The following is a 24,677-nucleotide window of genomic DNA, read 5'->3' on the forward strand; positions in this document are numbered from 1 at the left end:
ACATTCTGCTTGTGACTGTGTGGGTTTCCTCCGGGTGCTCCGGTTTCCTCCCACAAGTCCCGAAAGATGTGCTGTTAGGTAATTTGGTCATTCTGAATTCTCCCTCCGTGTACCCGAACAGGCACCAGAATGTGGCGACTAGGGGCTTTTCACAATAACTTCATTACAGTGTTAATGTAAGCCTACTTGTGACAATAAAGATTATTATTATATGACTTAAAATCACCTTCTTGAATTGTCAATTTTTGGGGAGGTGGGCCAATTTGTTTATGCCGTTGGTCAGCCTTTGTTAGCCTTTCAGTTGGTCTATCTCCTTGTTTCTAAACAACAAGACTGGTGTGATGGTGGGGGTCAGTTATTACGAAATGTCCAGTCACGTCCAGGGAAGGAATTGCAAAGCTTAGGGTCTCGGAGAGAGAAGCTGCCAATGTCAAGATGAAGTGAATAGGACGATCCATAGAGGGCAGATTCAGAAGATGTAGAATTCCCAGAAGTTTGTAGGTCTGGAGGAATTACGGAGACCAAGAGGGGGTGGCTGTGGAAGAATCAGACGGTGTGGATGATTATTTTAAAATCAGGAGTCAGTGTACATCACTCAGCACATGGGTAATAGGTCAGCGGGGCTTCGAATAAGTTAGGACACGGACAGCAGAGTTTTAAAAGATCTGAAAGTTACAGTGGTTGAGAAACTGGACAGGAGAGCACCAGAATAGTTGAGTCTGGAGGTGACAAAAACATGGTTTGTGAGAGTCTGGGTCCATTTTATTTTCCAATCATTACTGAATGTAAATTTAAGTTCCTCTGTTTTATTTCTGGTTCGCCATATTTTTTTTTAATGCTTTATCCCAATTAAGGGGCAATTTAGCGTGGCTAATCCACCTACCCTGCACATCTTTCAGTTGTGGGGATGAGACCCACGCAGACACGGGGAGAACGTGCAAACTCCATACGGACAGTGACCCGGGCCGGGATTAAACCCGGGTCCTCAGCGCTGTGAGGCAGCAGTGCTAACCACTGTGCCACCATGCCACCCTCTGGTTCACCCTCTTAACTCTGAAACTAAAGACACTGACAGCAAAATGAGCAAGTTTGCTGAGCATGTGTGGATATAAACCCCAATGTGTGGAATAATCGCCACTTTGTTACCTACCTTATCAGCAAAATGTATAATAACAAAAGCAATGTTGGACATTCGTGGTTTCTGAAAGTACTGGCTGTTTGAATGGAGGTCATAGAGCTTCTGGGCCCAGCTCTGGTCTGTTCCTTTTGGCATCTGAAAGGAGGCACAAAACCAACTTGACTTAGAAACTAATTATATCTCACCAGTAAGAAAGCTTTTGAATGTGGCATTTGTGAAACAGCAGGCAGAAAAACCCTTTTAGTATCTTTGAGAACCGATGACTGTAACACAGATGGTCCTCTCTTTTCCAAATTATAAGAAGTCTGTGGACACAATCAGGCTGGATTTAACACACTATTGCAAATGGGTTTGAAGGCAGGAAGGCATGTTAAATTCAGTGGGTGGCCTGGCCTCCATTGGGCCAAGAGAGGCCCTTAACCATTTAATTGCCTCATCCCCATTCTGTTGGCACTTAACCAAGGATGGGAGAGGCCCACACCATGGCTAGTGGTGATTAGGGGCGGGGTGAGTGTCAGGGAATCTCTTCTTAACTAGCCCGAGTCATGCCAGCTTGTCACCCAACGAGGCATCCAAACACTCATCAATTCCAATCCATCACCGCACACGTTCTCCTGGCCCAAATCGCCGGAGAGCTCCTGGCCTCTGTCCCCGAGGAGTAGGAATCCTATCTCCAGCCTATTAATGACTATTTGGCCTTTAAGTGGCTGCAGCTCTATTTCAGCTAGCAAGAGAGACTAGTTAATCTGGGGTTGTTTCCTTGGTGCAGATAAAGCTGGGATGGGGTTACTTAATTGAGGTGCATAAGATTATGAGGGGCATAGATAGAGTGGATAGGAAGGAACATTTCCTCTTGGTGGAGAGGTCATAGATTTAAGGTAATGGGCAGGAAGTTTAGAGGGGAAACGTTTTTACCCAGAGGGTATTGGGAATCTGAAACTCACTGCCTGAAAGGATGGTAGCAGTGGAAATCCTCAGAACATTTAAGTAGTATTTAGATAAGCACTTGAAATGCCATAGCATAAAAGGCTATGGGCCAAGTGCTGGAAAATGGGATTATCGTTGCTTGATGGCCGGCATGGTCATGATGGGTCGAAGGGCCACTTTCTGTGCTGTTAAAAACTCTGACTCTATGGTTCTTCCCCTTGGGTGGCTATCCCGCCATGACCCCTCCCCCCCCACCTCCAATTTTTTTTTAACTGGATGAGGGTGCAGGGACCTTGGCTCCAGTATAATTCACCCATCATTGTTCCACCAATGCAGCCGTTTTCATTTTTGTCCCTTGACCCAGTGCAACTCGAAAATTGAGCGTTAGACAAGTGCCTGCCTTGACCTTAAGTGAACCGCATTGTTCGTCTTGGTTTGGCAATTTTAAGTATATAGGGTGAATGCTAGGACACGGCACTTGCTTTAAACCGAGGGGCAAGGATAGTCAAGTTTTGAATGCCTACAGAAATAAATAAATCCATTTTGCACTCTGGTTGCTGTTTCCTGCAAACTCACACACAAGTGAAGGCCTGTCACCACACCATATAAAATCACATTTTCCCTGCTATTTAGAGAGGCAGTCAGCGATTTTACAAGGGTGATCTCCTTTCCATGTGGCTGCCTGCCAAAATTGCTGGAAAATGATGCGCAAGACATTACAGAATGTCTCCTGCAACATAAACATGAAATTTAAATACCCCGATCCTGTTTCAGGTGGGAGCTTTGAGAGTATCGTAGGGCTTCCCCAGGAAATGCAACACCACTGAAGACCTAATGCATCAGGTCTGTAACTCATTATTGTCTACTTACTGCAGACATTGGTGCACACAGGACATTAGCTGGAGTAGCAGTGGCAATGCTGCTTCTTTGCAATAGGAACAAAGGAAATAGGAGCAGTAGTAGGCACTTCAGCCCCTTGCGCCTGCTCCCCTGTTCAATTAGATCAGGGCTGATCTTTCACCTCAATATAATTTTCCCAGTTTACCCCCCATCCCTTGCTGGCTTATTACATCTAGAAATCTATTGGTCTCTATCTTGAACACACTCAGAGAAACCCTATCAAGGCTTTCACAACTGAACTTGGTTGTCAATTAGAATAAATAAATTCCCTCGATAATAAGAGCAAGCATCAGCAGAACAGATTTTAAAATCATCTTGTTTTTTTAATAAATAGGCACCACTGGAGCAGCTAAGGGCAACAGTCCCCACTTTCAAGGGCAAATAAATATCTTCTTCTCCAAAACTGGCCTCTCATCCCCGAGCATCACTTGCCATCCTTGGCAAACAGAGGGCAGGAAACTCATTTCCATATATTTTAACACATCGATACAAGACTAACAGACTTCCCAGCCAGATGATCCCCCTCATTATTCATACCTCACCGAAGTGACGTCACATTGGTGGGGTTACAACAGCTATACAGGAATCAGTCGATGCGTTAAGACAAGAATAGCCCGGAGGGACAGTGACGTGCCCGGACAGGACCCTGGCGCTTCCACCTGCCTACCTGTGCCGGGTGAAGTGCCAGCGACAGGTCCTCCGGGAAGCCCCATTTGGCGGTTCCTCTTATGTGTGGCGTGGTGGGGTGACAATGACTGTGAAGGATGGTGGCGGAAAGAGTGCCCGTGATATGGCTGTGGTTGTGGGGTGGGGGGGGGGGGGGGGGGGGGGGGAGAGAGAGAGAGAGAGAGCCCCCAGCACCTATTTGGGGGGGGGTCACCCTGATGGGGTTCCTCCATGTCCGTAGAGGAGGTGGGGGGAATTTAATTCCAGCCCTTTAAAGATGGTGCCCCGACCTCTGTGGAGCTGGCACTGGCCGCTGTGTTAGGCCCTGCCGCACCAGAGTGACAGTGAAGTTCCTGATCATAGATCATGAAATGAAATGAAAATGAAATGAAAATCGCTTATTGTCACAAGTAGGCTTCAAATGAAGTTACTGTGAAAAGCCCCTAGTCGCCACATTCCGGCGCCTGTTCGGGGAGGCTGGTACGGGAATTTACAGTGCAAAAATTCGGCCCATCGAGTCTACACCAGCCCTTACAAAGAGCACCCCACTCAACTCACGTTTCCACACATCCCCACAACCCAGACTCAATCTTTTTGGTCACGAAGGGAGATTTATCATGGCCAATCCACCTAACCCGCGCGTCTTTGGACTGTGGGAGGAAACCGGAGCACCCGGAGGAAACCCACGCAGACACGGGGAGAACGTGTAGACTCTGCACAGTGACCCAAGCCGGGAATCGAACCTGGGACCCTGGAGCTGTGAAGCAACTTGTGCTAACCACCATGCTACCGAGCTACCCTTAATGGCGGCATAAAGTTAAGATAGCAGAACGTGTTAATAGGAAAACAAAAGTCAGTGCTGTCAGGGGTGAAATCCTCCAAAAAAACTTAATTGTCTGTCCTGAGTCAGTGGGATTTCTCACAGAATCTTAAGCCTCTTAAAAACAAGTTTTTCTCCCCACACGAATCACTCTGCGACCTGGAGAAATGTAATCACTGCAATCACTGGGAACTCCATCTGAACGTTTCCCCAGCACTTGATTCAGATACATGAGAGGGGATGGCAGCATGAAAACCATAGTCACTGAGGGGTGTAAGTCTGGAGAGTGCTCACTAATGGCATGCTAATGTATTAAAATGAGGTTCCCAGTCTTGGGCGGCGCTGATTCAGACTACTCCAATGGCACAGGGGTGGAGATTCCAATAGCCAACGGGGCCAGAAAGAATTACGTGTTTCGGTTCTCTCTGGATTATAAGCCCGCTCCAAGTTTCTCACAGGCGGTGAGAGAGGGCTCAAAATCGCTCCCAGGGACGAGATGGCAGAGGAAGTTTCCAGCCTAAAGTTGTTGAACTCAAATGTTGAGTCCAGAAGGCTGCAATGTGCCTCGTGGCAAGATGAGGTATTGTTCTTCCATTTTGCATTGGGCTTCGCTGGTACATTGCAGCAGGCCAAGGACAGACATGTGGGCATCAGGCCAAGATGTTGCGTTTAAATGGAAAGTGACAGGAACGTTGGGGGTCATACCTGGGCACTGAGCGAAGATGTTCCACAAAGCAGTCACCCAATCTGTGTTTGGTCTCCCCAATTCTCCTAGCTACATTGTCAAAACATTTTGGGGGCGATTCTCAGAGCCCCGCGCCGGGCCAGAGAATCGCCGCAACCGCGCCACGACGACAGCGCGCAATTCTCCAAAGTGGAGAGAATCGCCACCATTTGCACCGGCGCATTTGGCACGGCGCCGGCCGCTGATTCTCCGGCCCGGATGGGCCGAGCGGCCACGCCGATACGACAGAGTCCCGCCGGTGCCATTCACCCCTGGTCACTGTCAGCGGGAACTCTGGGGAACGGTCGGGGGGCGGCCTTCCGATGGGGTCTGGCCCGCGATCGGGGCCCACCGATTGGCGGGCTGGCCTCTCTTCCCCCCCCCCCGGCCTACTTTCTGGCGCACCGGCCCCTGAACACCAACGCCATGTTGAGTCGGGGTTGGCGCGGCCCAACTGCGCATGCGCTGGTTGGCGCGGTGCCCATTTGGCACCACAACAGGAGGCTGGAATGGCATGAACCACTCCAGCGCCGTGCTGGCCCCCTGTGGGGGCCAGAATCGGTCATACCAGGGCCCGGTTCGTGCCGTCGTGAAACGCGACGTCGTTCACAATGGCGTGAATGCTTGGGCTCCATATTGGAGAATCGCCCCCTGAATCAATTTAGTCAGGCGCAATCTGCGGATAACAAACCCTGGTAACTTTATTTGGTTGCAGTTTATCCAGTCTCTTAGGATTGATTCCAATGCTTTATCTACTACTGAGGTTAGACAGACTGGCGTAATTTCCTTGCTCCATTTTTACATGCAGGTACATTATTAGCATTTCTCCAATCCTGCGATACCACACATGCATTCAGTGAGAATTAGAAAATGATGGTCAGAACATCCAATATTTCCAGCCTGGGATCATTTCATCCAACCCTGGTGGCTTATTCCCTTTCAAGGATGTTCACTGCCGTAATATTTCCTTGGATGTTCCAATAAACTGTGTGGGTCACTCCAGGTTTTAAGACTTCAAAAAATATATAAATTTGCCAAACCATTTTAGCAAAATCCCAAGCAGTTGCTCGCCTTTTCAATCTTACAATCCAACCTGTCTGCCTCCTCTCCAGCCTAAATACATGTTGGATTTCCCCCTCCACTGAGCAGCAGGGCTATCACAGTCACCCATGTTAAGAAATTGATCAACCTTACAATGAAATCGGAGGACGACAATTATTCCTCAATTAAAAGAAAACTAAGTCGGGCAAGAGTTAAAATCTGTAATAATGATCGTTACTCGGCCTTTTGGCTCAGATGAGCGTGATGTCAGGTATAATTCCTGGATTTGGCATGTCACTCTTGTGGCGACCATGAACTGGATTCAATTTCAATTTGAATTCTTTTTTGGAGCAGGTAAGGAGCTGGATTAAGGGGTTTGCCCCTGTCCACACTCTGAGCTCTGGCTTTGTAACTCTGATAAAGTAATTTAAAAAAACTGCAATAACGCATTTACCTTGCATTCTTCATCCAACAAGTCTAAAATGCCCAATTTAGCCTCAATAAGGTCAATGCAAGGTTGATTGTCAGAGAAGTCAATGAGTGTCCATGGTATTTGTTCCTTCATGTATTCCTCCTGTTCCAGTTTGAAGACATGCTGAAAAACATTGAAAGCACTCAACAAACAGTAGTTTTGTTAAAAAGACATCTATTACTGGCAACCTCCATTTTATTCATCCACCATTATAAGAGTAACATTTGAGTCAAGGCAAATTCAAAGACCAAGTTAACCTGCTGCCTTTAGAATTGAATGTACCAGTAGCAAAAGAAAGGTTTTAGCACATACATGTGTATATAGTTCAGTGGTCTCACCAGGTTAAATTGCTGCTGCAGTTTTTCATTGGCATAGTTGATGCAGAACTGTTCAAAACTGTTGATTTCAAATGTTTCAAACCTGCAATAGACAGGGAAGAAAGACACCATCACTTCTGTGAATACATCAATTTGGTCTTAGTGGGACAAGGTAGTAACTAGAACAGTAATCCAGAATTTTCTGGAGCAAGGCATCAAGCAAATTGACAGTACAAGCTGATAACAATACAAACGCAACGTTGCATCTTTGGATAACGATGGGAACAATACTGTATCCCCTTAATTCATGAGAAATAAACAGAGATGGAGAAGGAAGATACAGTGGGGGAAATCAATGCCAAAAAAGGCACCGGAAGTGGAAGATGGAAAGAAAGATTGGATTTGGGAGAGAAAAAGACAAATAAATAGTAAATGAAACAGCACAAAAGAGTCAGAGTTTGAAAATGCAGCTATAGCTATACATTGCTCAATCTTGTGGTAACCCCATTCCATTCTGTACCCGTAAATATCCAGCACTCCAATGAATGAGTGCTGTTTGCTGGTCGTGTGCAGTGCTTTATTGATGTGATCCACAATCCAGTTGAAAAGCTGAGCATAAATGTGCTTGGCCAGTGCATTTCTGGCATTGATGCCATGCTGTTTGGACATAGTCTTGACATAGGTTTCAGACGTTGTGACAAGCTTCCGGTGACACAGCCAGTGTTGCATCTGATCGTGCTCTACTCCCAGTAAATCGCAGAAGTAGTTCAAGTGCTGATCTTTTCCCTGAAAGCACAAAAATTAACAAGTAGCGCATTAACAATTGCTTTCTGTCCAATCAATTTGTCAAAACCCTTCTACTCACTACAACAGTCACTTGCATATCAAGAGGCTACTAAATTAAAATGGGATGATAGGCTGAAGTTGGGTGTTTCTATTAAAGTTGAATACTTCAACTAATCTGTAGAATGGTCTTTAGTGGATTGGCTGCCCAGCTTACACCTCACCTGGTTTTCCTTTCCACACCAACGTTGAAAAGAAGGCCCAGTGGTTGGAACAATAGCTGTGGGGCTATATTAATACACAAAATCTCCCCAGTTACTTACTATCAAGGCTTACATTTGAATAGTCATTTGGGCAAAGTACTTACCCAGTGCCAATGGTACCTTATTTCAATCAAGCAGTCAACAGCTTCAGAAGGAAGTAGGTGTCATAATATCCACTCATGTATATAATGAGATGCAGACAGGGAGTGATTGACACATAGGATGACCAGTAAGCATACAACACAGTGCAGCCAATTACCAGACAGGACACTACCACTATAAAGCCAGAGGGCACTCGGTTTCCCGCTCTCTCGGGACACAGCTACTGAGACAGACAGAGTCCACGAGCTAGCAACTGCAAACACCATGCGGTAAGCTAGTAAGTCTGGTCAGGCTACTACAAGGTCACCAGTCAGATCAGTATAGTGTCGACCCACAGCTGAATATGTAGAGCAGTTCTATAGCTGAATAAAACAGTATTGGATCTTCTCCAGTGTTAGACGTCTGTTTCTAACTTCCCTGCGTCGAGTGCAGTCCACATTGAACCAACCTGCCTGATACATCAGTAGGCGGGGAGAAAAAAAGGTCAAGAGTATTGGGCACTGCAATTGAGTAAACAGTAGCTGTACACTTCTGGGACTAGTCTTGTCTACATGGTTATTATGAATATAATGCATCAGGAGTGAGCACTGGTGAACCCTTCAAACACAGTGGAGCATCAAGCCAAGCATGTTGCAAGATAAGGTCAAAAGTGTAGATGTTTGCGGATGACTGCACAATATTCAGTATCATTCACGATTCCTCAGATACTGAAGCAGTTCATGTCCAAATGCAGCAAGACCTGGACAATATCCAGGCTTCAGCTGTTAAGTGACAAGCAACAATCGTGCCACCCATGTCCCATGCAATGACCATCTCCTACAAGAGAGGATCTAACCATCACCCCTTGACATGCAATGGCGTTACCATCGCTGAATCCCCCTTATCAACATCCTGGGGGATACCATTGACCAGAAAGTGAACTGGACTGGCCATAGTAATACAGTGGCCAGCAGAGCAGGTCAAAAACCCGGAATCCTGTGGCAAGCAACTCACCTCCTGATTCTCCAAATCCAGTCCACCATCGACAAGGCACAAGTCAGGAATGTACTGGAATGCTCTCCACTAAGGGAGAGGGTAGAGCTGCCGAGGGGGAGTGAGTTCAGGTATCTACAGGTCAGGGACTTTACACGAAAGGTCTGGAAGGGGTTCCTGCTGGAACACCCTGCTGGAGCAACCGCTGCTTCCGGATGTGGAAGAGGAGGGGAGAATTGGGGATATATATAAGTGGCTGGGGGAGCAGAAAGGCAAGCGGGTGGTGAAGATCAAGACCATGTCTTGGCCTTCGCCTCTCTGATTGCACAGCGACAAATTTTACTGGAGTCGCGGTCAGAATCGCCACCGGGGGTATCAGCATGGTTGGGTGACCTGTACGACTTCCTGCAGTTAGAGAAGATAACAGTGACAGCTGTGCGTACCATCTACAAAATGCACAGCAGGAACCCATCAAGGTTCCTTAGGCAGCATCTTCCAAACCTAAGACTACAACCATCTAGAAGGACAATAGTAGCAGATACATGGGAACCCCACCACCTGGAGGTTCCCCTCCAAGTCACTCACCACCCTGACTTGGAAATATATTGCTGATCTTTCACTATCGCTGGGGCAAAATCCTGCAACTCCCTCTCTAACAGCATTCTGGGTGGACCTACACCTCAGGGACTACAAAGGTTCAAGAAGACAGATCACCGTCACCTTCTCAAGGGCCACTAGGGATGGGCAATAAATGCTGGTCTAGTCATTGGCACCCGCATCCCATGAATGAATAAAAATAATGTCTTGTCTGTCCCCACACATGCACATCCAGCATGGTTACCAGACAGAAACAGTGGTCAATTTTATACAGGAGTTTCCTGAAAATATTCACAAAATACTTATTCCTTCTGTCTGCAGGAAACTAGCTTGGGTAGCTTTAGTCCAGTTCCAGGTGCCCTAATTCAAACTACATTTGGAAGCTGAATTTAAAAGGACACCCCATCAGGAGGCCGGTTCTCCAGAGTTGGATGGGGAGGGGCGGCCACTCTGAAATCAGTAAGCTTCTGGCATCATCATAAAATGGCCCAGGGAAGCCACAGGGTTGCTGCAGTGTCAAATGGAGAAATGTCACATTGCCACAATGAGGGATAAACCTCTAAGCTTGGAGCTTTCTTGACCAGCAAGTATCCCGAATGGCAGATTTTCTGCTCCGGGTGAGCCATTGCGGATGGAGTCAGGCCCACCGATCTCAGACACAGATCGAAAGTGACCAAAGGGGCTGCTGAGTACCAAAGCGGTTTGTTTAAAAGGCCTGCCTCGGTTGTCTGTTCAACGTTATCCCAGTTGTTTGGTTATATATTAGGCCCTCTAGTCCTCATCCTTCATACCCCGACACAGATCCCCACCTAATCCCATGACCCCTCAGAAACTCCATGCTAACTCATAGTCCCACCTATCCCCACATTGCACCCGATAGTCTCCATGCCAATTCATCCCCTCATTAACTCCCGCACCCCCATTGGTCTCTCTTATCCTCCATGGCAACTCATGCCCCCCACCTCCAATGGCCTCTTTGTCCACTATGCTATAAGTTTTACCTTTCCAGGCACAGAAACATTAAATTAAACCCACTTAAAACTATACCTTATTTCTAATAAAAGCAAAATATAGATAGTTTGGAGAGTTGGGTGGAGAAATGGCAGATGGAGTTCTATCCGGGCAAATGCGAGGTGATGCATTTTGGAAGATCTAATTCAAGAGCGAACTATACGGTAAATGAAAAAGCCCTGGGGAAAATTGATGTACAGAGATATCTGGGTGTTCAGGTCCACTGCACCCTGAAGATGGCTGCGCAGGTCGATAGAGTGGTCAAGAAGGCATACAGCATGCTTTCCTTCATCGGAAGGGGTACTGAGTACAAGAGTTGGCAGGTCATGTTACAGTTGTATAATATTTTGGTTCGGACACATTTGGAATACTGCGTACAGTTCTGGTCGCCACATTACCAAAAAGATGTGGATGCTTTGGAGAAAAGTGCAGAGGAGGTTCACCAGGATGTTGCCTGGTATAGAATTTCATAGACATCATAGAATTTGCAGTGCAGAAGGAGGCCATTCGGCCCATCGAGTTTGCACCGGCTCTTGGAAAGAGCACCCTACCCAAGGTCAACACCTCCACCTTATCCCCATAACCCAGTAACCCCACCCAACACTAAGGGCAATTTTGGACACTAAGGGCAATTTATCATGGCCAATCCACCTAACCTGCACATCTTTGGAGGGCACTAGCTATGAAGAGAGGTTGAGTAGATTAGGATTATTTTCATTAGAAAGATGGAGGTTGAAGGGGACCTCATTGACGTCTACAAAATCATGAGACGTATAGACAGGGTGGATAGCAAGAAGCTTTTTCGCCAAAGTGGGGGACTCAATTACTAAGGGTCACGAGTTCAAGGTGAGAGGGGAAAGGTTTAAGGGAGATATGCGTGGAAAGTTCTTTACGCAGAGGGTGGTGGGTGCCTGGAACGCATTGCCGGCGGAGGTGGTAAAGGCGGGCACGATAGCATCATTTAAGATGTATCTCGATACATGAATGGGCAGCGAGCAGAGGGATACAGATCCTTAGAAAATAGGCAACAGTTTTAGTTAGAGGATCTGGATCGGCACAGGCTTGGAGGACCGAAGGGCCTATTCCTGTGCTGTAATTTTTCTTTTTTTCTTTGTTCTTTTTTCTAATGTTTACTAATACAAATATAAATCCTTTAAACTATCTTGGTTTCCTAATACAACCTCAAAAAAATTCAGATCGTCAGTGCCATGCAAACAAATACAAACCTATTTGAGTTGGTAAATGAAAACTCATCACTGGACTCAAAGACCAGGGGTGTAGCGATCTTGATCAGCAAACGAGTGGCATTCGAGGCAGGGAGAATCGTGTCAGACAAGAGGGGTAGGTACATAATGGTGAGTGGGAAGCTGGAGAAGATGAGAGTGGTACTTGTGCAACATATATGCTCCGAATTGGGACGACATGGAATTTATGAGGCGGGTGTTAGGTAAGATCCCAGACATACAGTCACATAACCTGATCATGGGAGGGGACTTCAACACGGTCATTGATCCGGAATTGGACCGGTCAAAATCCAGGACAGGGAGGAGGCCGGCTGCGGCACAGGAATTGAAGGGGTTTATGGAACAGATGGGATGAGTAGACCCATGGAGGTTTGCACGGCTGAGGACGAAGAAGTTTTCCTTTTTTTCACATGTCCACAAGGTATACTCTCGCATCGACTTTTTTGTTCTGAGCAGGGCGCTCATACGGAAGGTGGTGGATACTGGGTACTCGGCAATCGCAGTGTCGGATCATGGCCCACATTGGGTGGATCTACGGGTTAGTGTGGAGAGAGGGCAACGCCTGGGGTGGAGACTGGATGTGGGGTTGCTAGCGGACTAGGTGGTCTGTGGGCAGGTTAACAAGTCCATCCAGAACTACCTGGAAACAAATGATATGGGGGAGGGGGAGTTCTCTGCAGCGACGGTCTGGGAAGCTTTGAAGGCAGTAGTCAGAGGTTACAGGTAGAGTTTGGGCTGTTGACCACAGGGAAAGCAGTGGAACAGTTGAGGAAGGCAAGGGGGAGGGGGCGATCTATGAATAAGTATTTCACTGCATCCCCGACACTGCCCTGCACCTCGAGTTACAATATTGATATCACCTGTGCAATTAAACGTTGATAAATGATAATCCCAAAATGTTGATGTCATTCCATATTTAATGCTACTTCATGCCAATCCCTTGGGCGGCCTGGAACTCTTCCACAACACCTTATGCATACCCGTACAGTCAAGCTGCAACTTCCAATATCAAGCAAGGGCTTTACACATTAAATTATTTGAGCATCAAACACGATCACATCCTTGCACCCAGGAAGGGCTTCAGATTGAGAGAAATGACAACTAATGAGCCATATCATAGCTGAATACTTCTCAACCACGTGTTGCCTGAAATGGGGCTAAGGTACGAATTTCCTTCACATCACTAAACGAAGAGGAACGCTGTTGCAGCCATGTATGAAATGGATGCAGGACCTGGTCTATCAACCTTGCGATTCCCCATTGCACACCTGCTTTTTGGTTAATCTACCTCACAATGTAGAAGGAAAATGCACACAGCGAGGGGCTAATTCAAAGCTCATAATATAATGTCAAAGTTCATGCAATGGATAGAAATTGGTCAAGTTTGGTTTGGCAGCATATCACGTGCTCATGAGATTAGATTACATCCATTTTGTACATTGCCCTACTGTTCATTATTAGTTTTACACTGATGAAGCATTAATGTCTGTGGTGCAGCCACTAACCAAACCCTTTTGAGTAAGTTTTAATTGGAGCAAATGCTCTGTGTCTGACTTACAGCAATGCAGCAAGTGTCTGCATCTCGTTCAGATACGATTTCCACATTTCCCAGGTGGAGAATTGAAGCTATTACTTTGTAAATGTTCATCTGATGTGCATCCTTTACACCTGAAGAAAAAAAAAAGAATTTTTACCAGCTTCAGTCGCAAGTGTACAAAAGTCTTTAGATAGCAACTCCAAACACAATTCCTTTAAACTGTGTTCTGAAGTCAAAACAATATCTGGTGACGACTGTTTCCTCAACTAACATTTTCCACATGAAATTCCAAACACAAAGATGTTAAACCCAACTACTCTCATGAATTAAATCTTCCAACTTTTAATAAATACACTTTCATTCATTATTTCTCCTGCCATGGCATTAACTTTGGTTTATAGAGTTTTGGTCCCCCAGATGCTTGCAATCCTCACTCAAGTAACCATTCCTCACTTGCAAACAAGCAAATGCAGCCAAGCCTTTCAGCCATGATATAAATTGCATTTAAGCCTGATCATGTCCTTGCCTGGACGGCGACTGCAAGTGGACATTCTACCTGATATTTTGCCCTCCTTGACCTAAGAATACCAAGATCAATTCTCACGCACCAACCATCAACACACACTTTCATGAAAGCATCACCACTTTAAAGTTACATCAAGAACAAGCCCTTTAGAGACATAATGGAATTGAATTCATCATTTGAAATCCCAGACCTTTGCCCTTACCAAGAAGTGTGAAGGCATTCCATGTCTTCTCAAAATCTTCAGCATCATTAACTCCCTCTATCAGAGTGTCACCACCATGCGTGGTATAAAAATAGTCTTCTGCACTGCCTGAAAGACAGCAAAATTCCAGTTATTTATAATTACAGATTTACAGCAGCTCAGGAGTGTACATTGTTGTTCTATTCTGGAAGATAATGTTGTTGTGCTGCATCATTGCAAGTTCATCAAGATAACATTTTACTGCTGGAAAATAAAAAGGTCACGGCAACTGAGTTAATTTGCATGTTTAAGACAGAATTTAAAGTCTAAGAGGATGGAATTTTTATTGCAATTTTACAATGATTCTAGATTACAATTAGTATTCTGATATATTTTACATAAAATTACAACACCCACCTCAGTCAATTTGTTCAAATTAGTTACAGCCCACCCATATTATGTATGGTTTCACTGTAATCAAGATTGTGCAATTATTTAGATACCCTTCCCTTGGTGATTTCTGATTAATTGCCACAGAGAATGAGATTCCAGATTAAAACACTCAGCATAAATGCTGAAAATTCAAGTTAAAACAGGAAGATCGGAGAAAGGACAGGGAGTCCATGAGTCAGCCCACATCTGATTGAAATGTTAAAATTTGGATCTTCCCCACCCCATCACCCCACATATCCTAATCACCACCAAGGTTCTTCCTTTGTACATTCCTTTGTTATTCCTGCTGACAGGGGATAAAAGAGTTAAAGTGAAAGAATGAACCTTAAATCAAGTCAAGTCACTTGTAGTAGAGCATGTTCAGTGCCCACCACATCCTCTCCTCAATGCAATCATGAGAAAAATACCACAACACCACGTAAGAGTGATACAACAGAGTGTTTTGCAGTTCTTTGAAAGACCGATAACTTAGTCCCATTCCTACTCTTTCCAAAAGCCCTGCAAATTGTTCCCCTTCAGGTATTTAATCTAAGCTCCTTTTGAAATTTAATATTCCATCTACTTCCACATGGCTTTGAGGCAGTCTGCCATTCATATCAACAAAGTTGTGCAAAAATGCTTTCTTACATGGCGTCTCTAATTCTTTCGTCAACACTCCTTAAATCTACGTTACGGCCACCGAATTTTCTCCCACTGGAAACAGTTTCACTTACGTACTCAATCAAAACATTTCACAATTTTGAATATCCCTCTTAAATCCCATAACCTTTCCTGCACAAGGAGAACAACCCCCGCTTCTAGTTTAGCATAACCTCCACCCATACGGCCTGAATTTTAAGTCTGGCAGTAAAATATTAGTGGATGAACTGATGGAAAGGGCAGTGAGGAACTGATGCAATTCAGGGATGCTGTAAGGGCTTCCCGAATGTCCTGAGAAAAATTACATACAACACGCAAAATCAGGAAGGTACACTGCAGTACAAATATCAAAAACAGACCAACACAAACAGGGTTGAATGTTTAAATAGATTGAATAGTTCCTTTTCATAAATCCTTATGAACCCAGTCTATGATGTCAAAAAGTTTGATTTCTCACAGATTTCCTGTTTCCCACGACATGTATAGTAATGCAGCAGCAAATAGGAAACTGAAGCCTACAAAAGAAGCCCAGATTATGAAACTGATCAGATTTTGAAATTCAAGTGCAACTTGAGACATCTGTTAATGATCAATGTTCATTGAATTATTAACCAAAGCAGCAACAACTTGCATTTACACCAGTAAGACTTCCTGAGACTGGAGCGTTATCAAACAAATTGTGACACGAGAGAATGAAGCAAACGTTAAGACAGGTGACCAAAATATTGGTAATAGAGTTAAGTTTTAAAGGAACATCTTAAAGAAGGAAAGGTGTGTCGGGAAGTCTACGGAGGGAATTTAAAAACTTAGGGTCCAGATGGCTGAAGGCTCAGATATCAGTAGTGCTTGGGGTGGGGGTTCAGAGTTTTTGGAAAGCTGGAAGATTGGAGAAGATCATAGAGAGTTTGAGAGGAGCATATCAGTGAACTAATTTAAACACAAGAGGGAGAAGGTGCCAATGGATCAAGCGTCAATGTGGATCAAATAGGGTATCCGACCCTGTGACAAAGAGATTGAGTAAAAGGCGATAATACAATGGATTCTATAACTACTAGCATTGTGAAATAAAGAGCAGTCTGTATCCGGCAGTTCATTCATAATTTTAGAACAGTACAGCACAGAACAGGCCCTTCGGCCCTCAATGTTGTGCCGAGCAATGATCACCCTACTCAAGCCCACGTATCCACCCTATACCAGTAACCCAACAACCCCCATTAACATTATTTTTTTTAGGACACTAAGGGCAATTTAGCCTGGTCAATCAACAATAATGTCAGAAGGATTACAAAAACGACACTGCTGTCAAGATTGATGTGTCAACACTGTTTAAATTTACAGTCACAGATGTCAGATAAAACTTGTCAGTTTTAAAGAAAGAAGAAATAAAGAAAAACTAGCATTATTCAGCACATTCCATGACCACAGGACATCCCTAAATTCCTGGCTTTACATCAAATGAAGTACTTCTGAAGTACAGTCACTGCTGTAAAGTAGAAAATGTGACAGACCGTTTGTGCACCGCCCATTCTGTCAAATAGCAATGTAATAATAACCAGATCAGCAGTTTTAGTGATGTCGATTGAGGGACAAACATTTACCAGGTCATTGGGGATAGCTCCGCTACCCTTCCATTGAAATATGTCATGGGATCTTTCACATCTACCTGAAAGAGCAGATGGGGTCTTAGTTGAATGTTTTACCCACAAAACGACACCTCGACCATTGCAGCACTCCCTCAGTACTACTGGAGTGTCAGCCTAGATTTTCTGTTCCAAAAAGCAAACAATATGAAGTAAGATCCCTACATCATGCTAAGCATTTCCGATGAGATTCTTTGTCAAGATGTTGGCCAGTATGTGAAGGCCCTTAACCACCTATGGTGGTTAAATGGTCCATCTTAAATCAAACAGTGTCTGTAGCTTTTTCCGACTTGCATAACTCCAGGGTAGGGGCAAATGAGTACTGACGGTCCACCTCAAGGATGGAGTCCACCAGCCTCTGCTGCAGCACCCCTTCAGTCCTTTCCACGTGTGCTTTGTAGGAAACTATCTCCTACTATTGACCACCTTAAGGGCTTCCCCACAGCGTAGGTGAGATAAACTCACTTTTAATAAATTTGAAATGCTCCCCAATGGCGGCGGACATACGCGCAAAATCCCTTGCCTTCCAACAGTGCCGTAGCCACCTCTATGGCGTGCAGCATTGAGACGGACCTGATTCTAGGGCTAAATCCATTAAATGGTCCAAAATCACATTGGCAGAATACCCTGCCTCACTCGGTGGGGTGGGGGGGGGGGGGGGGGGGGGGGGGAAACAAACATCTCGGATCAACCCTCCCCACCATAAAAGCCCACAACACCTTTGTCATCCTTAAATTGAGCCACCGACTTGGACCTATAATCTCCACCCCTCCCCCCACGATTAGTTGATGCGAGTCTAAGTCAGAAGTGGAGGTGAACAACTTGTTAACAAAACCTGTATCATCCCAATTTGGTGCATAGACATTAACCAGGAGCACCAACGTGCCCACCAAGGACCCACTCGCAATCACATGTCTATCATGAGAATGCACGAAGATCTTAGCAGGCGAAAATTGAACCCTTTTATTAATCAGAATCGCTACCCCCCAGGCCTACCATCAAAAAACAAAATACTTGACTCACCAACCCCTTCCACAACCTAGTCTGGTCCCTTCCCCGCAAGTGAGTCTCCTGCTGACAGACAACATGGTGCCATTTAGCACTAGTGCACACAAACATGGACCAGGCATAATGGCACCTGGGAATGGTCTCCCAGGCCATTGGAGACCCCGGGAGGTCGGGCTCTCCACAGGGTGGGACCCTGGCACTCGCTGCCCCCCCCCCCCGGCACCCTGACACTGCCACCCAGGCACTGTCAGATCGTCGGTGCTAGGGTGCCAGGGATCAAGCCCGGGGGTGCCTTGCCTAGGGGTGCCCTACCCTTAAGAGGTTGGGTGAGGGGGGAGTTCACGTACCCCCTAAGAGGGAGGTTGGGGCACTAGTGGGGGGGGGGGGGTGGAGCCCGAGGCCAGGGTGTGTGTCCATGGGGTGGCGAGAGATCGGACCAGCGTGTAAAAGTGGCGTTCCGATCTCTTCCTGCACTGGCAAAATGACACAAGTGCGGCCTCGGCGGGACATTCCCAACCAAGGCCAGAAAAAAGTTCCATTGATGGCAGGGTCATTCTCGGCGCTGCAGGCGCCCACTATACGCACCCAAATGGTACACCGTATTTTGCATGTTAAATCGTGGTCAAAATTTATTCCCATTGTTATCTTTTTACTTGTCTTACAAAGAGTATCGAAGGTCAAAAGTATCCTTTCAAATAAGTGGTGGCAGACTATGTGATAGACAGCAACATGTGATTTACAATGAAATATGATATGTTTACCAGCATGCCCTTTTTACAAGTACATCAGCATATTTTTTCACGATGTGTTTGAAGTATTAAGCAATCACATTTTTGCAATGCACTAGAAACATTATTGCAAAGAATTTAATTAAAACTTCTTAGAATGTTTTGAACGGACTCAGAAAATGTTGCAAATGCTCTGTAGGTAAGTCAGGGAGCATTTGTGAAGAGAAACAGAATTAATGATTCAGGTCGATGACCCTTCATCAGATCATTGATTCAAAAATGATCGATCTACATGTATATTGGACAAATGAAATCAACAAAGCTAGCCTGAAAAATGAGTTACTAGAGTGTATCTGGGACAACTGGAGTAGAAAATGAAAGTTGCCATAGTCCCAGATGACCAAAGGTTGCTTTCCCCTTTGAAGGGGGAGAGCTGACTGGTGGCGATTTAACCTGAGGATCACCACACCTCAGGCGAGGGACAAGGTTGAGAAGGCAGGATCTTCATTATTTGAGATTTGTCTCATGTGTGAGATGAATCTCAGGAGCCCACATATCATTTGGCTGAAACCTGTCCCCATATTAAAGTAGTACATTACAGAAATTAACCAGGGATTGATCAGTGCCCTGATTAAGGCCATGGCAGGAAGGCCCTGCCCTGCAGCCAATTTAAGTGGGCAATTAATGTGGGAAGCCCAAAAAAGCAAACCCTTTGCTTGGGGGTTCCTGGGGGGCAGGGATCAAATCATTTGAAGATATTCAGTGCCTCATCTAGGCACCTCACATCAGGAAGGGTGGGGGTGGGGGTTGCTGAGAGCCACCCCCTGCCCTTGCAGCCAACAGATTAGCATTGCCACTGAAGAGGTAGTGGCTGTTGCTGGTATTATATCCACCCCAGACCTAGGATTGCTGAGGGACTCAGGCTCAGGTGAGTGGTGGCAGGTTGGCAGCATGGGTAGATGGCTGGCTCTCAGCTGACTCTTCCCCCTTCCCAATCACAGTCTCCTCCAACAGGCACGGAGTTAGCTCTGGAATAAGGGACCTGCCCCATCCTTGTTGGAAGTCCACCTACACCCTCAACAGGATGATATCGGCAGTGGAATAAGGCCCTTAAATGGAGATGAGCAGCCCACTTAAGGGCCTTAGTTGGTAGCCAGGGAGCAAGGCCGTCCATACGACTTTCCACCATGGACCTAGTTGGGGTAGAGGCAGGAAGGTGATAGGGCTGCCTCCTTCCAATCTCCCACCCAATAAAATGCCACTTGCCTCCAAACTCACTTTGTGGGTGAGCATTAAATTCCACGTAATATGATCAAATTAAAGAGAGGATTTGATGATCTGATTGGCTCATTCATGTCCCAAGTTCTATGTTTTTGAATCAGATCTTATTTGATTACATACATCAGATGAATCCTCTAGGTTTCTAGGCGGTGGTGTAGTGGTATTGTCACTGGACTAGTAATCCAGAGACCCAGAGTAATGCTCTGGAGATACAGGTTCGAATCCTGACGCGGCAGATGGCGAAATTTGAATTCAATAATTAAAAAACAATCTGGAATTGAAAGTCTAACGATAGCCACAAAACCATTGCCGATGCCATATAAACTCATCTGATTCACTAACGTCCTTCCCAAAACGAAATCTGCCGTGCTTACCTGGTCTGGCCTACACGTGACTCCAGCAATGTAGTTGACTCTTAAAATGCCACTCAGCTAAAGGGTAATTAGGGATGGGCAACAAATGCTGGCCTTGCCTACGACGCCCACATCCCATGAAAGAATAAACAAACTTGATCACAGATCTGCAATCCTGTGAGTGATTCTTTGAAGTGCAGGGCTGGGAATTAAATTTCCCAACAAATGAGTGAACTGGAGAGCTTTCAGTGCTCAGAACATCAAAGATTCAAACCATAATATAACTACATATAATCACATTAATAATTTAGTGTGCAGTGCTAATGAGAATATAGTCAATGTAGTTTTCATTGCCAATCAGAGAATGCAGACATCTGTCCATGGTATTATTTGAGATTTGCCTCATGTGATAGATCAATCTCTGGAGCCCACACATCACTTGGCTGAAATCCATAAATGTCACAAATTAGTGCACTTACAGAAAGACGGAATCACTTAGTATATTAGTTCCAACGAATTTGACCGAAGTAAGAATGATCGATGTTGGCAGGGCTTCAAATCACAGCCACGCCGTCGAGGAAGATACAGAAAAAGAGGCCCAGTGGAAAATTAGAACATAGAACATAGAGAAATACAGCACAGAACAGGCCCTTCGGTTCACGATGTTGCACCGAACCTTTGTCCTAGATTAATCATAGATCATAGAATTTTGGGCACTAAGGGCAATTTATCATGGCCAATCCACCCAACCTGCACATCTTTGGACTGTGGGAGGAAACCGGAGCACCCGGAGGAAACCCACGCGCACACACAGGGAGGATGTGCAGACTCCGCACAGACAGTGACCCAAGCCAAAATCAAACCTGGGACCCTGGAGCTGTGAAGCAATTGTGCTATCCACAATGCTACCGTGCTGCCCTTAAGAAGAAATTAATCTACACTCCATTATTCTACCATAATCCATGTACGTATCCAATAGCCACTTGAAGGTCCCTAAAGTTTCCGACTCAACTACTTCGACAGGCAGTGCATTCCGTGCCCCCACTACTCTCTGGGTAAAGAACTTACCTCTGACATCCCCCCCGTATCTTCCACCATTTACCTTAAATTTATGTCCCCTTGTAATGGTTTGTTCCACCCAGGGAAAAAGTCTCTGACTGTCTACTTTATCTATTCCCCTGATCATCTTATAAACCTCTATGAAGTCGCCCCTCATCCTTCTCCGTTCTAATGAGAAAGGCCTAGCACCCTCAACCTTTCGTTGTAAGATCTACTCTCCATTCCAGGCAACATCCTGGTAAATCTCCTTTGCACCTTTTCCAAATGTCACAGGAATCAAAGAAAATTAGAGGGAAAGTGGACATTGGCTACTGTCATATGCCTCAAAGTGATACGATAAACCCGTTAGTACTTCTAACCAAAAAACTGGTGCATTACATGGGCAGGCCTCAACAGGAAAATAACACTGTGGAAGGAACCGTCCATGCATCTGGCCCACTCTCACCCTTTGCCCAATTCTTCATATTTTACAAATCACAATTATGCTTTCTCTTTAAGCTTTTTTTCTAATGAGAATAAATTATATTCCTTTAGCTTCCCATTGTAATTCAGTTGCAAAAACCTACTACCCATTTTTGTTTCCCTTTTCAAAATACCTCTTGTTTTTTTTACATTGAGCACTGACCATCATACTTAAATAGTCAGTCAGCATTCCAAAACATCATTGTTACAATCACTTCCTTGGATTCATACGCTTCCGTTTTTTGAGAGATTCATGATACAGTCTTATCACTTGGGCTTTGGTCAAATTGCACAATTCAGGCATTTCTAATATAACTTATATGCTACACTAAAGTGAATTACGTTGTTCTCATTGTTAGTTGTCATCCTTCCCCCCTCTAGCACTGAGCAGCTGGTCAAAAATGGTTCTCCCCTTTACAAAGCATCCAGTTCTCCCACGCAACTTGGCAAGAAAAATAAACCTGGATAATCAAACATTGCCTTTGGGATGGTACAAAAGTGGCAAAGGTGAGGCACTGAGGGGCTGCCGGCAATTTAAATCGAGAGGAAAGGGGTGCATTTTCTTTGTAAAGCAGGAGATTAATATATAGATTTTTGCAGATTAGGAAGGAGGCCAACAAAGGTGTTCCAAAGAGATGATTCACTATAGGTACTGATTTCAACACCAGGTGATAAAAAAGGAGAATGAAAAAGCATTTATATATAAATCCTAGGATTCATATAATTAAACAATGAGGACAATGTACAATTAAATCCCAGGAACGCAAAGAATCTGTCTGGCATTCTCACTGGATCGATCAGAAATGTCTGATCAACTGCAAGCAATATACATCTGGATTGTTTGTGCCATAACAGTGGCTGGGCAGAGCCTGATAGAGCCAGCAAGCCTGGCTACACAGAGATCTGGGCATCCTTTGTAAAGGGTGACCCAATCGGCAAGTGCAGTTAAAGGCTCTCGAGACATCGGGATCCTTGACAGACAAGGGGAAGGCACCAACCCTCGAATGCAGAGAGCGAAGGTCCCCCCCCCCCCCCCCCCCCCCCCAACCACCACCACCACCACTCAACGGTCTGGTCACCCCACCCCACACCAGGCAGGCATCAAGGTGATCCGAACCGACCCGACGACCCCCCCCCTCCATCTTCGATGGCATCAGGGAATCCCCCTATTCTCAGTGAAAACCTCCCCGCCCTCCCCCCACCAAATGAGGTGCCCTAGAGGCCCTGCCCCTGGCCTCACCCCTGGCATTGCCTCATCCCCGGCACTGCCTCGGTACCACCCCCTAGCAATGCCAACCTGTACACCAGTGGCACCTTCCAGCCAAGGCGACAGCATACCCCTACCGGAGGTTTCCCAACGGTAAGGGGTGTATTCTAGGCAGAAGATCCCACCGCCAGCCAATGTTGCACTGACTCTGCCGCCACGAAACATGAGGTGGGTTGCACAGAAACCCCTGCCCTTCGGCACATTTCCTTCCCAAAAGGACCTTAGTGAACCAAATGGTTTTTTCCAGCAATCCAGTAACTCCGTGGTCACCATGACTGAGGCAAGCTTTTTATTCCAGATTTAAAAATTAATTGGACCTAAACGCGACAGGCCTCTGGATTACAGGTCAGTAACATCAGTACTATGCCACTGTCCTGCAATGAAATTGCACCATTTTAATAACCAGATAGCTTTCCAAGAGTTTAATGTTTGTATTCACTACACTGATATATGTTAATACTCCAATATGTAACGGAGACTTTCCTTGTAATTGTTCTCAGATCTTCCCTCAAATAACCTTCATAATTACATTACAAGACACTAAAACGCAACCAAGTTCATCAAAGAGAGAGTTAATTTGAGAAGGGACAAACATCATTAATGGCAGCACATGTTTGTGTAGTGAAGATCTATTGTGTTGGATAAGGTTTACCTAATCGTTTTGGCAAACCTTTTTAATCCGCAAATGTGGACCGCAGTTTCATGAATATCCTTTAAAGTATTTTTTTTCCTATAATTGTCAGGCATCAAGTACATAAGTCATACAAACCACTCACACTGGAGCAATTAGTTATATATATTTCTCACTTGTACTGCAGCTTATAAACAAACATGTGTACATACTTTTAAAAAATAAAGTACGGAGTTCAAATTTATGATCTATTTGTGTAACTGTTGTGAACAGCTTGAATGACACCTTGATTGACCCCAAGTTGAGCCCCAAGTTGATGAAAGGTGGCAGCTACAAGAAGCCAGATGGATATGCAGCAGAGGGGGTAAATACATTGGCAATGCCAGGGATTCTGCACAGCTTTACATGGGGAAAGATTCTCTGCAAATGCGGAGAATCGTAAAGGCTGCCGTGGAACAGGCCGTGACCCACAGCAGCCTTCACGCCCACTTCCGGGGCCGATTCTCCCCCCCCGGGCGGGGCTAGGAGCGCGGCCCCGTGCGTCACGGCCTTGACAACAGTCGTCAAGGCCGCACGCCAAGCGTCACGCCGGCTGACGCGGCCGATGACGTCAGCACGGGGCCGCAAGACGTGGTGGCTTGATCTTGCGGGGCGGCGGAGGGAAAAGAGTGCGTCCATTACGGACGCGTGGCCCGTGATCGGTGGGCACCGATCGCGGGCCTATGCCCCCCTTGGCACGGCCGTGGTACTGCCATGCCAATCGGGCCCCCAGATGCCCCAAACGGGCATCTTGCGCCCGTTTCACGACGGCAGCAAGCAGGTGCGTTTGCTGCCGTGTTGAAACGGACGCAAAGGTCCGGCCACTCGCCGTAAAAAACGGTGAGCAGCGATTCGTGGAGTGGGGGGGGGGGAGGAGAGAATACCGGGAGCGCGTG

General features: G+C 45.7%; 1 protein-coding gene across 4 annotated transcripts in view; it reads right to left on the reverse strand.

Annotated features, from left to right (window-relative positions):
- The window catches only part of myo5b (myosin VB), a 299,598-nt gene that overhangs the window by 127,621 nt on the left and 147,300 nt on the right, over nucleotides 1-24,677 (reverse strand). For all 4 annotated transcript variants that reach the window (XM_038790508.1, XM_038790510.1, XM_038790509.1 and 1 more), the window contains exons 8-13: nucleotides 14,243-14,350; nucleotides 13,536-13,645; nucleotides 7,526-7,791; nucleotides 7,027-7,108; nucleotides 6,671-6,811; nucleotides 1,151-1,273 (exon numbers count right to left, since the gene is read on the reverse strand). In XM_038790508.1, coding sequence (XP_038646436.1) covers nucleotides 1,151-1,273; nucleotides 6,671-6,811; nucleotides 7,027-7,108; nucleotides 7,526-7,791; nucleotides 13,536-13,645; nucleotides 14,243-14,350 — 830 coding nt within the window. The remainder of the gene's footprint in view (nucleotides 1-1,150; nucleotides 1,274-6,670; nucleotides 6,812-7,026; nucleotides 7,109-7,525; nucleotides 7,792-13,535; nucleotides 13,646-14,242; nucleotides 14,351-24,677) is intronic.

This window comes from Scyliorhinus canicula, chromosome 3, assembly GCF_902713615.1.
Source record: "Scyliorhinus canicula chromosome 3, sScyCan1.1, whole genome shotgun sequence".
Classification (NCBI taxonomy): domain Eukaryota; kingdom Metazoa; phylum Chordata; class Chondrichthyes; order Carcharhiniformes; family Scyliorhinidae; genus Scyliorhinus; species Scyliorhinus canicula.